This window comes from Puccinia triticina, chromosome 3A (genome assembly GCF_026914185.1).
Source record: "Puccinia triticina chromosome 3A, complete sequence".
Taxonomy (NCBI): Eukaryota; Fungi; Basidiomycota; class Pucciniomycetes; order Pucciniales; family Pucciniaceae; genus Puccinia; species Puccinia triticina.
This window is the reverse complement of record NC_070560.1, coordinates 1,824,906-1,838,428: the sequence shown is the minus strand read 5'-3', so window position 1 is coordinate 1,838,428 and position 13,523 is coordinate 1,824,906. Positions and strand designations below refer to the sequence as shown.

Below are 13,523 nucleotides of genomic sequence, written 5' to 3'. Positions count from 1 at the left end.
GATTAGGGCCTTGGATTGCATCAGCTGGACCAGCGAGACTAGATTACGGGTGAGTTTAGGCACATAGAGGGCGTCTTTCAGGGTTAAGGTACCTCCATTCGCTAGTGGTAAAGTAGCCTCTCCTCTTGCCGTCGCCACTAGCTCACCGGAACCGCTGCCGGTTACAATTTTGATTGAAACAGGGCTTGTCTGCTTGAAGTAACCGAGAGCGTTCAGCATGTGGCTGCTTGCGCCTGAGTCTGGGATAGTCGTCTGGCGTTTGTTCACTCCCAAATCCAGGAGATAGCTGAATGAAGGCTTTACATTGTCATCAGTGTGCATTGCTGGGTCTTCATCTTGAATGCGGCTGGTGTTCTCCGCAGTTGTGTGATATGATGCGCCTTTCTCTTTTGCTTGGAGTTCTTTTTTCTTCTCGAGATGTTCTTGGTATTTCTCCTTGTGAAGATTCCAGCAGTTTTCTTCGGTGTGATTCGCGGCGGGGTTATGTTTCTTGTTGTAGCATCTGACTGGATTATAAGGTTTCTTTTGCTTTGCGCTGGTGGCGGTGGCTAGAGCAGTGGAGGTGCCGCTAGAGGAGATTGGATCAGGCACTTTCCTCTTGTTCGACCTTTCGAAGCGGCCCACTTCCCTGGGTTGGTTGATTACAAATTTGGGTTTTCCAAGCAAGTTTAGATCACCGAAAAGACTCTGCATTAAAAAGGGCCTCTTCTTGGTTATGCGGCTGATTATGCTGCAGCATATGACAAAGTCGGGTACAATCATGCCTAAGGATTCAAATTTAGCAAGACACTCTTCAATACCGGCGATGTATCCGGCCATTTCATTGTTAAACTGAGTGTCTTCCCATTGTGCCCACACCTCGTAGCTTGCGAGTATTGAATCCAAAGCGTAGACTGACTTGAACATCTGCCAGAGTTCGTAGGGGTTTTTTGAGTTGTCCTTTTTGACAATGGTATTAAACACTCCGTCCATAAGATTTGAGCACAGCAGATTAGTGGCTTTTTGGGCTTTAGCTTTGGTTCTTTTTGTCATGTCTGGCAGCGGTGGGTTGTCAATGAAGTCCTCAAGATTGAATTCCGCTAGCACCATGCGGATTTTCTTCTCCCAGATTTCGAAATTTTCTCCGGTGAATTTTGGAACCTTCATCGTGGGTTTTCCTCCAAAGCTGGAATCACTTGATTCATTTTCGGAGTCGGCCATTGGAACGTCCTGCTCCTAGTCTTCTGATTATGAGGTGGCGTTTTAAGCTTCAAGACTGTAAAGGGTGAAGGAAGTTGGAGCCGCTTCACACCTCCTCAGCAAGGCATACTTGCGCTCTCTGGAGGACTGCGGCCATCAAGACTGAGTGGACAACTCCAATTCTGCTGGAAGGACCCCATAAATTTATACTCCGTTCAACGGACTTGCTTTGACTGCGTTCAGTGTTCCCTTAGGGATGTGCAGATTGCTTGGACAGATATCCACACCTGGGTAATTGTCTTCAATGTCATTGATAACCACTTCCACAACAATTCTGCTTCATCAGACTCGGCTTCACACCAACAACCAAGTCTGTTGAAGCAATCAGCTTCATTGGACTTGGTTACACATCTATAACCTTGAAAATGGCTGATTGTACCCATCTGAACCTTCAACATAACACATTATATAAACAACACAATCAACACAATCTGCTTTTAGTTCCCCCCAACCAATCCACTCATCAGACACCACCCACTACTATCCTCCTCATCACACCTCAATTAACTTCCCTGTTCTGATTAATAATCCTTTGCTTTTTTCATTGCAAAAATGCAACAATCCAATGAACAATTGAGAAGAGCTTATGCTGTGGAACAGCAAGCTAGATTCAGAGAAACACAACATTATTTTGCAGAATCTTCTTCCCCTTCACTTTCTTTTCACAATAACAAAAATGAGACTGCTATACAAAGAAGTGGTTTAACAAGATTTCCCATATTTGTAATGATCTAGATAATCTTCATGTACACAAAGCTACCAGTACAGGATCAATTTTGGACAACAACTTTGGCATTCAACAGACCCACCACTTTGGTAATCAACAGACCAGCCACTTTGGTATTCATTAGAACAGCCACTTTGGTAATCATCAGACCAGCCACTTTAGAGAATACATACCATCACAACACACTTCAAGAAGGTTTTATAAACCTGATTTTCATTTTCCCATTCCATCACAAAAATTTTCAAGGGGGGTTTCTAATCCAGATGTTCATTTTCCCAAACATTATGCAAGAACACCAAATCAAATGCAATTTCAACAACACCCACAACAACAATCCCAAAGTCAACTCCCCTGAAATTCTAATGAATGAAAATTCTTACCAGTTGTATAGGAGAATTTACAATGAACCAACAATCACAAAAGGAAATAACCAATTTATAATTGACAACTGCTGGGTCATGCCCTCCAATTCATACTTATCAGCCAAATTTCACTGTCGCATCAATGTAGAAATTTGTGCAGTCAAATACCTGTACAAATATTATGATAAATCAGCCTTGGATGTTGAAGAAAATATTGATGGGGTGAATAGATTCAGAGATTATTGATGGGTAGCAGCTCCAGAAGCATGCTGGAGGATTTTCTCTTTCAAACTATCTGCAACTTATCTCTCTATATTTTTTTTGACATCCAGGACTATACATGGCACCCCACAAGCAAAGAATGGAAGCCAAGGCAGAGGGGTTTTTAATTGATAGAATTTATGCAGTTTATCCTTCTGATGCAGAAAGATGGCATTTACAGCTACTACTCAATCATGTCACTGGTGCAACCTCTTTTGAGGATCTTTGTACATTTCAGAGACAAATTAACAGTTTTTGTTCAGCTGCTTTGGCCCGGGGTCTGTTGGAAAATGATCATTATTTGGAAGCCACAATCACTGCAAAAAAAACTGTGTCAACTGTGAGCAGTTGACATGTGGTAACTCTGAGGAAGCTTGTGGTGTTACACCAGCCTTACTCAAGGTTTGACTCAACCCAAGCTTCAATGCACCACAGTGACTGTGCCAACAAAGACACTTGTGCATTCATGTGGAGTTACAATGGCAGCTTGGATTGAGTATCCTGCATGTCAACTGCAAGCAGTTGTCCAAGTTTTTTTTGCAGTGAATGGCTGAAGCAAATGAAACAATGATGCCATCTTATTTGCAAAAGTCATTTGGCATACTTATAGCAAAATTTCAACCTTAATACCCTCTGTGTTTATGAAATTCTTCCAGACATGCCCTTGAATTGGGAAAAACTGAGACAGATTACTCCAAGACTTAATGGATTCAGATCAACCCTTTGTTGGCAAGGTAATTGTACTTGGAGGTTATTTACGTCAGGTTTTCCCAGTGGTGCGGAAGGGAACATGTCCCTAGATTTTTGATGCAAGCATTGTCAACTCTTACTGCTGGAGATACTTTCAACAAAATATCATCCAACTTCCAGACAACATGTGTGCAGCATGTGATCCTCAATTTCAGCAGTTTCTCTTATCCATTGGAGATGTGAAGTTATCCCTCAATCAAACAACAAAATCAACCCACCTGCTTCTATGGTCATTCATGGGGGTTCTCAGGAGCAAAATTTGAATCATCTCATAAGACTGCAAGAATATTTCTTTAAAACAAATCAACTCTAGAATTCTAGAATCCATTCCATCTCAGGGGAGAACTTACACAAGCTTTGATTCTGTGGAAGATGATCCCCAAAACCTATATTTGCAAGAGTATATCAAAGGGTTGAACATCTCAGGGTTCCCACCTCATATTATTCAACTAAAACGTGGAGTGCCAATAATAATGCTCAGGAACCTTGATCGGACAATGGGAATTTGTAATGGAACCAGGTTGATTGTGGAAAACTTGGGTCCAAATGTGATTCACACAAGAGTCATATCAGGTAACAGAGTTAATGATTCTGTGGCTATCCCTCACATTCCTTTCATATCTGACCCAGACAAGTCTGGACTGCCTTCAAGCTCATTTGAAAGCAATTTCCTGTCAATCTGGCTTTCTCCCTGAAAATTAATAAATCTCAAGGTCAAAGAATTGGAAATGTTGGTATTGTGCTTTGTGAACCTGTTTTTAGTCATTGTCAGCTCTATGTTGCACTTTCAAGAAGCAAGTCAAGCCAAACTGTAAATGTAGTGATTCCTCAGCCTGAGATTGGCCAGGCTTCATATGAAACTTAAAAACATTTTTTACAAGGAATTTCTTTCTCATGTTCAGAGTTTATGAATTAATTACCTCATCAATATTTCCCCAACAATTGTCTTTCCAGCACAACTTTTGTGTCTTCTTCAAAAAACTTGAATTTATTTCACCAGTTTGCACTAATTTTGGTTTCTTACCAAGTTTTCATTTCAAATTTTCTTTCCTTTGACTGAATGCCTGCTATTTAGATAGTCACCCAGGAATTGCAACATCAAAGTTTTGAAAAATTTAATCTGTTTCCTTTGAGCTGTCACATTACCCTTTTACCTTTCACCTCCTGTGATTGACAACCCCCAATAACTTTAACACCCCCTGTAACCCCAAATTTGGGGGCTTCCCCTTGTGTGAGATGTAAAATTTGGGGGCTTCCCCTTGTGTGTACTATAAATAACCTTGTATTTCTAGTCACATTATGCTTTTGTCCTTCATGCAATCTAGCGATTAGCTTTCTTCCCTCGTATTTACATACTCGTGCCTCCTTATCCCCTACGTTTTGTAAAAGCCCCGGGGAAGGAAGAAAAGGTACCACCCGACTACACGATCGTAGCGGGCATCAACTCTCCCCCGGAGAGGTATAACACCAGGCTATAACACGTTTGTGAACGCGCAGAAACAACTCTGAAAACCAAAGTTCTGTGGGGGCACGCACCGCCTTGATTGTTCCATTCAGCATCCAGTCAAACATTGTTTGTTTGTTTTTTGGGTAAAAGACTGCTGGGAAATTGGCTTGATGAAAATCCTTTTCATCGTGAATATTGGATCTGAGTTGTTTTCCTGCGTGCCACTCAAGCTGAGAAGCTTTTCTACAGAGAGACAAAGAAAGGTCAAGTCAGACTGATCCGTTATCATGGCTCAAGGGTTGTTGTCCATATGAATGGGCAATTAAATTGAATACATTGCAATAGAGGCTGCTTTGTTTGTTGGGAGTGTGTGGGCAGTGGGCAAAGGGCAGGGCGGTCTGAGTTGAGTTTGGTTGTTTCAGCCCGCGGCTGACTTGAATGTTATGGGTCATCATCCGAGAACCACCCCGCTGGGTCGAAGGGTCGAAGGGCGTGGACTGCAGCCGGCCACAGTTCCTGCCTCGGCACTCGGCAGTCTCAGCTCCGGCGACTTGAAAACAGCCCAGCCCATCTCCTTCTCAACCACCACCTGATCAACTTCCAGGCTCCGTCCACCGATCGTTGATGGCTGCAACTATCACCGACAAGATACCCCGGCTCTACCAGTCCGAGCTCTTCGAGGAAGCCAAGAAGCGCAACATCATCATCCGCGCCGACACCGGCACCGGGAAGACGTTCGTCGCGCTCAACCTGATCAAATGGACCGCCGTCCAGACCCAGGCGACCCTGAAGCATCACCATATCCAGGCCTTCCTTGTGCCTACTCGTCCGCTCGCCCACCAGCAGGCCGATTACATCCAGACCCAATGTGCCCTCCGTGTCAAAGCCTACACAGGCGACATGCAGCCAGAGCTGTGGAATATCGAAAAATGGCGCTCGGAACTAATCGAGGTCGACGTGATGGTCTCGACGGCCCAAGTAAGCTGCAGTTGATGTCCACTCCGTCCAATCCTCTTGGTCACGTGCGCGCTTATCCTGACGCCGCCTGATTCGCGTACTGCAGATATTTTACGATTTGATCTCCAAAGGATACTGGAAATTAGAAGATGTAAGGCACACTTTGTCGTCTCGTCGTTGTCCACGTAGTGGCCTCGGGATCATGATTGACGCCGGAACAAAAACCTTTCCAGGTATCCTTGTTAATTTTTGATGAGGCGCACCATTGTCGAAAAAATCATGTATACAACCAAATAATGTGAGTTTTTAAGGAGCAAATTATCAACATAAACACCTCACATGCTTACCTTAACTTTCTGCACGATTTTGCCAGGCGGAGTCATTATCATCGCCTAGCCCAAAATCCCACACTGCGTCTACCCAAGATTCTAGGACTGACAGCTTCGCCTATCTGGAACTTTACTGACGTATACAAAGCAGAAACCGATATCAGGTTCAGTCTCACTCGCCCCTGTCTAGTCGTTGATTAGACTCATGGCTCAACAACAGAACATCTTCTTTGGTACTGCACAGGACCCTCCAGTCCGCCCTTGCAGCCCAAATATACGAAGTCAAGATACATACCGAAGATGTTTGCAAGCATAACTTCAAGCCCCATGAAAAGGTCATATACTTTGATCCTTCTCCGGATTTCGAAAAACCTTCTCATCCTCCATGGCCCCAGATCAATGAGTTAATAAGCTTGCATGCCAATCCCAAACTGATCGCCGCCATGCAATCGGTCTCTGTGGTACTGTCCTATTTTTTCGTACCTAAATCGACCATTGCCTCAAAACATGTTAACTCATCGGGAGGTTCTCACCATTTGATTAGGAACTGGGCAGCTACGCGTACTCGTTGGCTGTCCTTGATTGGCTCACATCACTCTTGACTGCCGGTGGCTCAAATCAATGGATCTCTTCCCGCCTCTTCGATCCAAACCAGCAAGAACAAATTCGAGAGATGGTCAAGCAACTCGAGGCGCATGTGAACATTGATCATATCCCCGAAGACCAGCTCTCGGCGAAGGTCATAGCCTTGAATAGGCTCCTTGTCAAGTACAAAGAAGAGGACGACCACAAAAACTTTCTCTGTATTGTGTTTGTCGAACGCCGGCAACACGCCCAACTATTACCGATTCTGTTGCAGCGCAACGCCGAGCTGAAAGACTTTATACGTCCTGCAGCCTTGACCGGACATGGCGGAGGCAACGAGAGGGACCTGAGTGCGATCAAGATGGACTCGAAAACGGTGGGTACCAAGCTCCACTCTTTGTGATCCGCGCAACATCACTGATCCGCCGCCCACCCCTGTAACAGCAAAACAAGACCGTGGCAAAGTTCAGGACCGGCGAAAACAATTTGACCATTGCTACCAGTGTCGCTGAGTAAGCACCCGCCTGAACAAACACCAACTAATTGCTCTGGAGCTGATGCGCTATGCGCTCGGTTCTTTAGGGAGGGTCTGGACTTCCGCTCATGCAGGGTAGTCATACGATTTGATCTTATTACTACTTGGAAAGGGTGCATACCTCTATCTTCATGTTAGTCATGATCACGCAATGCTGATGCCAAGTCTTCCCTCTCTTCACATCTGTTGCTGTAGTTACATTCAATCACGTGGCCGAGCTCGAGCCCGTGAATCGGACTACATCGTCATGCTCCCTACTGGCACATCGAATAAGTATTTAGCATTCAATGGGAAAGAGTAAATTTATCAAAGACTATGTTTCAAATTGAAGATAGAGAATGACATGCTCCACTTTTTTGCAGGGATCAACTCAAAGCAGCACTTTATAATCGTCCAGAGGATGAGCTGATTGAAGAGGGCGAGTTGGAATCAACTCCTCAGTTGATTTGCCGACTCCCAGATGGAAAGGACTCGATCTTGACCTACAGCGCGGCGCCGAGTCTTTTGAATGACGTCTGTCAACTGATCCCGCCCGATGAATTCCTTCCAGTCCTTTTGCCGGAATATGAGATGTCGTGGTTGGGGGATACATTTAAATGCCAAGTTACGCTTCCTCCGATGGCTGCTCTCCCTCCTTCCCAGCGGACGTTTACTGGACTCGAGATGCCGACCAAGAGAGATGCCAGACGCTCAGCCGCTTTCGAAGCCTGTAAAGTCTTGAGAGAGCTCGGTGTCCTCAACGAACATTTCCTGCCTCAGCGAGAAGATAAGACCGCTGAAGTTCGTGACGCGGATGGTAGAGAGATCAATGAGACTAAACTGCCAGATCACGCCGAGGCAATCGTCCCAAACGTCTACGGCGATTTCCGGACCTCATCCGAAGTTTGGCTTCATCAATTCTCTTTCCCGGATGATAGTCCAGCCGGATTCTCGACGATGGGTCTCTTGTGTGCTCGCCATCTGACCATTCCGGATGGCTTGCAGCTGTTTGATCACTGCGCAGACAGCAGACCTCTACCCGTCAAGATCGACCGAAGCGAAAGGTTGGAATGGGAGAAGAACGATGCACTCTTCAACTTGCAAAGATTGGAGAATTTCACTCGACTGGTCGTCCAAGCCGCTATAAACCGGAAGCCGTACGAAGGGAAATTCTATTTTCTCGTCGCTCCTCTTCTCAAGGATACATTCAAGATTGATTGGGGTCTTGTGGACACTCCGATCATTCCACTCTCAAGTTCCGCAGACGCTTCACGTTACCCATGTACGGTCGTCCCCTTCCGACCCCCCAAGTGCAGGATATTCGATACGTGCGAACCGGCCGGCGGTTTATCCGAGTCCTCTCCCCCTGCGCTTGTAACTTCTCCTCCGCATATGCAAGGGTTTTGTAAAACGATCTCCAAATTTCGTACACTCGGCGACTTTTACCGGGTTGTTTACTGTTTGGATGAAGAGCAGGTAAAGGGAGAGTTAGTATATCTTCAAAGCACTTTTGAGCTCTTGAACAATCTCTCGAAGTCCGAATCAACTCTGGAACATCCTCGCCGCATCTTGCTACCTCTGAAGCTCTGTCGAGGAACAAACATCCCCCGGTCACTATGGAAAGTATTTAGCTACTTACCATCGCTGACCCGTCTCGTGCACGATTCAATCCAGGCGACTGCCCTGTTCAAGCGACTGGATTTCCCAATGATATCAGTGCAACTTGGAATTCAAGCACTAACTCCACCAGGGGCCGGGCTTCCTTGGGACTACCAAACCCTTGAGACGGTGGGCGATGCGTTCCTCAAGCTGGCCACCTCGGTTCACGTCTATCTCAGTCACACAAAGAAGGGCGAAGGTGATATGAGCCATGTACGATCCAAATCGGTCGATAACGCCTACCTCCGACCGAAAGCGATTCAGGCCAATCTGCCAAGCGCCATCCTCGGCCAACGATTTCGCATAGACAGATTTCGAGACGCCCAAACAGAGGATGGCACAGAGCTTGCCGACGGGAACTTCTCGAGGAAGATCCCTAGACGGGTGTTATCCGATGTTGTTGAGGCTCTCCTGGGGGCTGGGTTCCTCACTACTGGGATTGAGCTTGGCTTGAAAATCGGAACGGCTCTGGACCTGTGCTTCGGCGGCACCTCCCCCTGGAACGAACGGACGCTTAATATTGTTTTCGAGAGCGGTGCACACAGCAGACTCCAGCCATCCATCCTCGCCAGCTGCCAGACGCTCCAGCAGAAGGTCGGCTACAAGTTCAAAGAGCCATTATTGTTGGTTCAAGCGCTAACCCATCGCAGCGCCAACTCATTCATCACGAACTGCTACGAGAGGGAGGAGTGGCTTGGGGATGCGGTGATCGACATGTGGATCATCCAACATGCATACAACCGCTATGCCAACGCAACTGCGGAAGAATTGACTCTTGCCCGAGCCAAGGTGGTTTCTAATGGTAGTCTAGGCTTCTTGGCAATCAGGAAGCTAGGACTGCACGAGATCATCATGCACAAGTCTGAGACCTTCAAACAAGCATGTGCTGAGGCCATCGAAGCCATCAAACCCTTCACAAAGATCGAAGAGTTCTTTTCAAACCTTAATAACCTCTTTGTGGTCTTCGATCCGCCTAAGATCTTGAACGACGTCTTGGAGGCCGTGGTAGGTGCAGTGTTCATCGATAGCGGCTTCGATCTTCCAACCGTCTATCGGACCCTGGACATAATCTTCGAGGATGTCACCCCAGGCCTTTCTCGGCTGATTGCTCGTGACCCGTTGTCCACCATGTTGAGACTCCGTGACCGGTACCAATGTACCGAATTGCGTCGAACATCGTAAGGTTTTTCCTTGACAATGTCATTCTCAACCGCATCTGCCAGGTAGCCTAGCCACTAATGACACATCTGGTGTTTTTTTCCCCGCCGCAAGAACGACCGTGACTGAGCCCCATCCCGATGGAAAGGACCACGACCCCATTTCATTTAAGGTCTGTCAGATCGAGTTCCATGGCGAAGTGATCGCGAGTGGGCGGCACAAGAGTTCAAGCGTGGCCGAGCAGAGGGCTTCACTCGAGGCGCTCAAAGTCTTGCAAGTAACATCCTCGGAAAGTCCCGCATCAAATTCTGTGTGGTCAAGATGTCAATGCAAGACACTCGCCGTAGCCGCATCAGCAATGACTGCCTCAAGCCTGGCTGGCAGCATTCTAAGCGTATGTACCCTTTTTTGTGCACTCGCATCCACGAAATTGCTCACAGATCCGTTTTCAGGAAGAAAAACATGAATAGGAAGGCAGCTGCAGTCGTCAAGGTCTTCCAACTCCGCACTCCCCAGATCACCCTACGGACGTGAAACATGAAATTTAGATGCTGAAGGAGAGTGGTGTCGGGAGTTGCAATGTTGATTAAGCCGACGCCGGAGATAGAACAGTTGTTAATGTTGGATGGTCTCTCGACATGTTGATCGAGGATCTCAACTTCAGGCTCGGAGAAGACCCAACCGAGACGCCCAGCCACCTTCCCAATCACGACCCTACAGACCGGCCGCCTTCCACTACTAATACTATGCATCAGGCTGCCCGATCAGCAGCCAGGGACCGTCAAGAAGTTCGATCAGATGCTTGTCATCATCGACGGTCCCATAAGTTACCATCTCATCCCAATCTCATCGAAACACCGCCCCGTCATAAATGCATCCCCATCGTTGTCATTTAGGTTGTTTTTTTCTTTTAAATTGTCAACTCCCTCTGCATCTGAATACCCTTTTTTACTCCTCGCCACTGTATCGCCCATTCAGTCCAATTTGCTGGCCCATTTCTCCTTTACCCCTTTGATCTGGCCCTCGCCCTTTTTCCTCTTGACCATCATTTTTGCTGTGCAGTGTGCCCCAACTGTTGCTGCATTTTTTTCTTGTCTAGACATGCGCTTAAATTTGCATCGCGGGGTAAAAATGTGTGACTTTGAGGTTCACCTGGAATGCATATCACCCATTCCCCAGCTCATAATGCACACCACTAACGCCACCACAGCCCCACACCTTGATAACCCTTCGATAGACGCGGCCGTGATGCTGACCACCATCGGATCAACTATATTCAGGATCCGACGGCCGCCTATCAAGGTGATGATTGCTTGGTAGCTCCAAAGAAAAAATAAATAAAGACCAGGAGAACTGATTTGGACCTGTTTTCTTCATATTCATCCTTCACTACTCCCTTTGTATCCCCATGTGCCTTACCTTGCTTGAAAATTCATACAAACTGAAAATGTGCAGAATGTATCCTTGGGGTCTTGAAATAGACTCCCAAAATTGGGAGTTGGAATACAAATTCCAACATATTGTTTGGTTGTCGGAAGTTTGATTTTACAAAAAACTGCAAAAATAAAGAAAAATCCATAACTTCTTACTGGGTGGCCCACATGCACCAAAACTTTACAGCAGGCCAGGTGGAAAGGCCTCTGAAGTGTGCAGTGGGTCATCTAATGTTTTTGGCACTGCATTTTTCATTGCAGAAGCTCAGGCAACAGACCCAAATTCATGGGATTGGCTGCAGGGGTGTAAAATAAGTTCCAAAGAATGATTATGACAGAAAAAAATGAAAATGAAAATGAAAATGAAAAATAGGAAAAGTGTGAAAAGTTTCCAATTTTGTGGAAATTTCTCAGAATCTTTATTATTGCTCAAACCAAGGAGAAAAAATTACAGAGCACAGTATGGCATGTAACAGGAATGATAAAAAATGAAGAAAACTGAGACCATTTTCAATGATTTTTGTTGAATCAAATAAATCTGGTCAAATTGGTGTTGATTTGGCCTGCAGGTGCCAACTTCTATTTCAAATGGGTGGATACCTCATTCACCCAAAAAACCATTGAAAATGGTCTCAGTTTTTTTCATTTTTTATCATTATTGTCACATCTGTGCTCTGTAATTTTTCTCCTTGCCATGGTTTGAGCAATAAGAAAGATTCTGAGAAATTTGCACAAAATTGGAAAATTTTCACACTTTTCATATTTTTCACTTTGATTTTTTTTTCTGTCATAATCATTCTTGGGAACTTATTTTCCACCCCTGTAGCCAATTCCATGACTTCAGGTCTGTTGCCTGAGCTTCTGTAATGAAAAATGCAGTGCCAAAAAAATTAGATGACCCACTGGAGGACTTCCCGTCAATCTGGAAAGTCAGATCTGAGCCACCAGATATCAAATTTCGCAGGGAAATCTGGGTCCCCGAAGATCCCCGAAGTGATCCAGAGTTCCAGATTCCAGATTTCCCTGCGAAATCTGGAATTCCAGATCTGTTCAAAAGTGACGGGAAGTCCTCCACTGTACATGTTGAACTGTATGGCATTATGGGTCCAATTAGGTAGATTTCCTACCAGGATAAAAGTGCCTCTGAAACTGTTAATAGGGCCTCTGACACTGTTAATAGGGCCTCTGACACTGTTAATAGGGCCTCTGACACTGTTAATAGGGCCTCTGACACTGTTAATAGGGCCTCTGACACTGTTTATAGAGCCTCTGGCACTGTTAAAATGATAGACACCAGGGGAGATATTTTCCCACTCCCCAGGGAGTGCCCTACCGTAACCTTTTCCCCAACTGTGCTGGAGGCCTTTGGTAAATAAAAATTGGATAGGTATGAAAACGACTGGAAGTCAGCTGTGGAAATCAGTTGGAGATCATCCTGAAATAAACCATAACTTGACAAGAAATCATCCAGAACTCATCTAGAATTCATCCAGAACTCATCTAGAATTCATCCAGAACTCATCCAGAATATAGGCCTTTCTTGGCTCCATGACCAGTGTGTCCTTTTCATGGAGATGTGAAAGGCCCAGCCTGTGATATTGTCCCCCTCAGGTACTCACGTACATCAGGGGGACAATTGGTGTCTCAGCATAAAGCTTTTACTTTTCATGTGGCCGTGAAAGGCCCATCCTGTGATATTTCCACATCAATGTACACACGTACAGCAGGGTGACTATTAGTAAAGTGCAAACAATTTCACTTGCATGTGCACAAGTGAATTTTGAAAAGCAAAAAAAAGCAAAATTCACCAGATCATTTTTATGAGGAGGCAAGGATATCTGGCCAAACTGGAGTGGCACCGCAGTCCAACCTTGACTTAACTCAGACTTTCACCCTATTAAAAAAGTTTTTCATCATTTTTTTTAGCCAAATTCAAATTAATTCCCGCATTCCCAAGAAAATGGGTTTCACTAATTTTACTGCAACATTACCACATTCCAAAATTCTAAACCCAATAGTACGAAGTTGAATTTTACTTTAATTTTGTACATGAGCATATAATGTGAATTACAAGAAACTCATTTTTTCAGAGGAATTACATT

General features: G+C 45.3%; 1 protein-coding gene across 1 annotated transcript; it reads left to right on the top strand.

The window, feature by feature from the left end:
* Positions 1 to 5,410: 5,410 nt before the first annotated feature.
* On the top strand, positions 5,411 to 10,458 carry PtA15_3A204 (uncharacterized protein; the record flags this gene model as incomplete). Its single annotated transcript, XM_053167150.1, has 12 exons — positions 5,411 to 5,764; positions 5,850 to 5,894; positions 5,977 to 6,041; positions 6,117 to 6,236; positions 6,317 to 6,533; positions 6,617 to 7,033; positions 7,102 to 7,169; positions 7,240 to 7,305; positions 7,388 to 7,489; positions 7,555 to 10,008; positions 10,103 to 10,382; positions 10,441 to 10,458. The coding sequence occupies 12 exons, from the start codon at positions 5,411 to 5,413 to the stop codon at positions 10,456 to 10,458; spliced, it is 4,206 nt and encodes a 1,401-aa protein (XP_053018395.1).
* Positions 10,459 to 13,523: the final 3,065 nt, after the last annotated feature.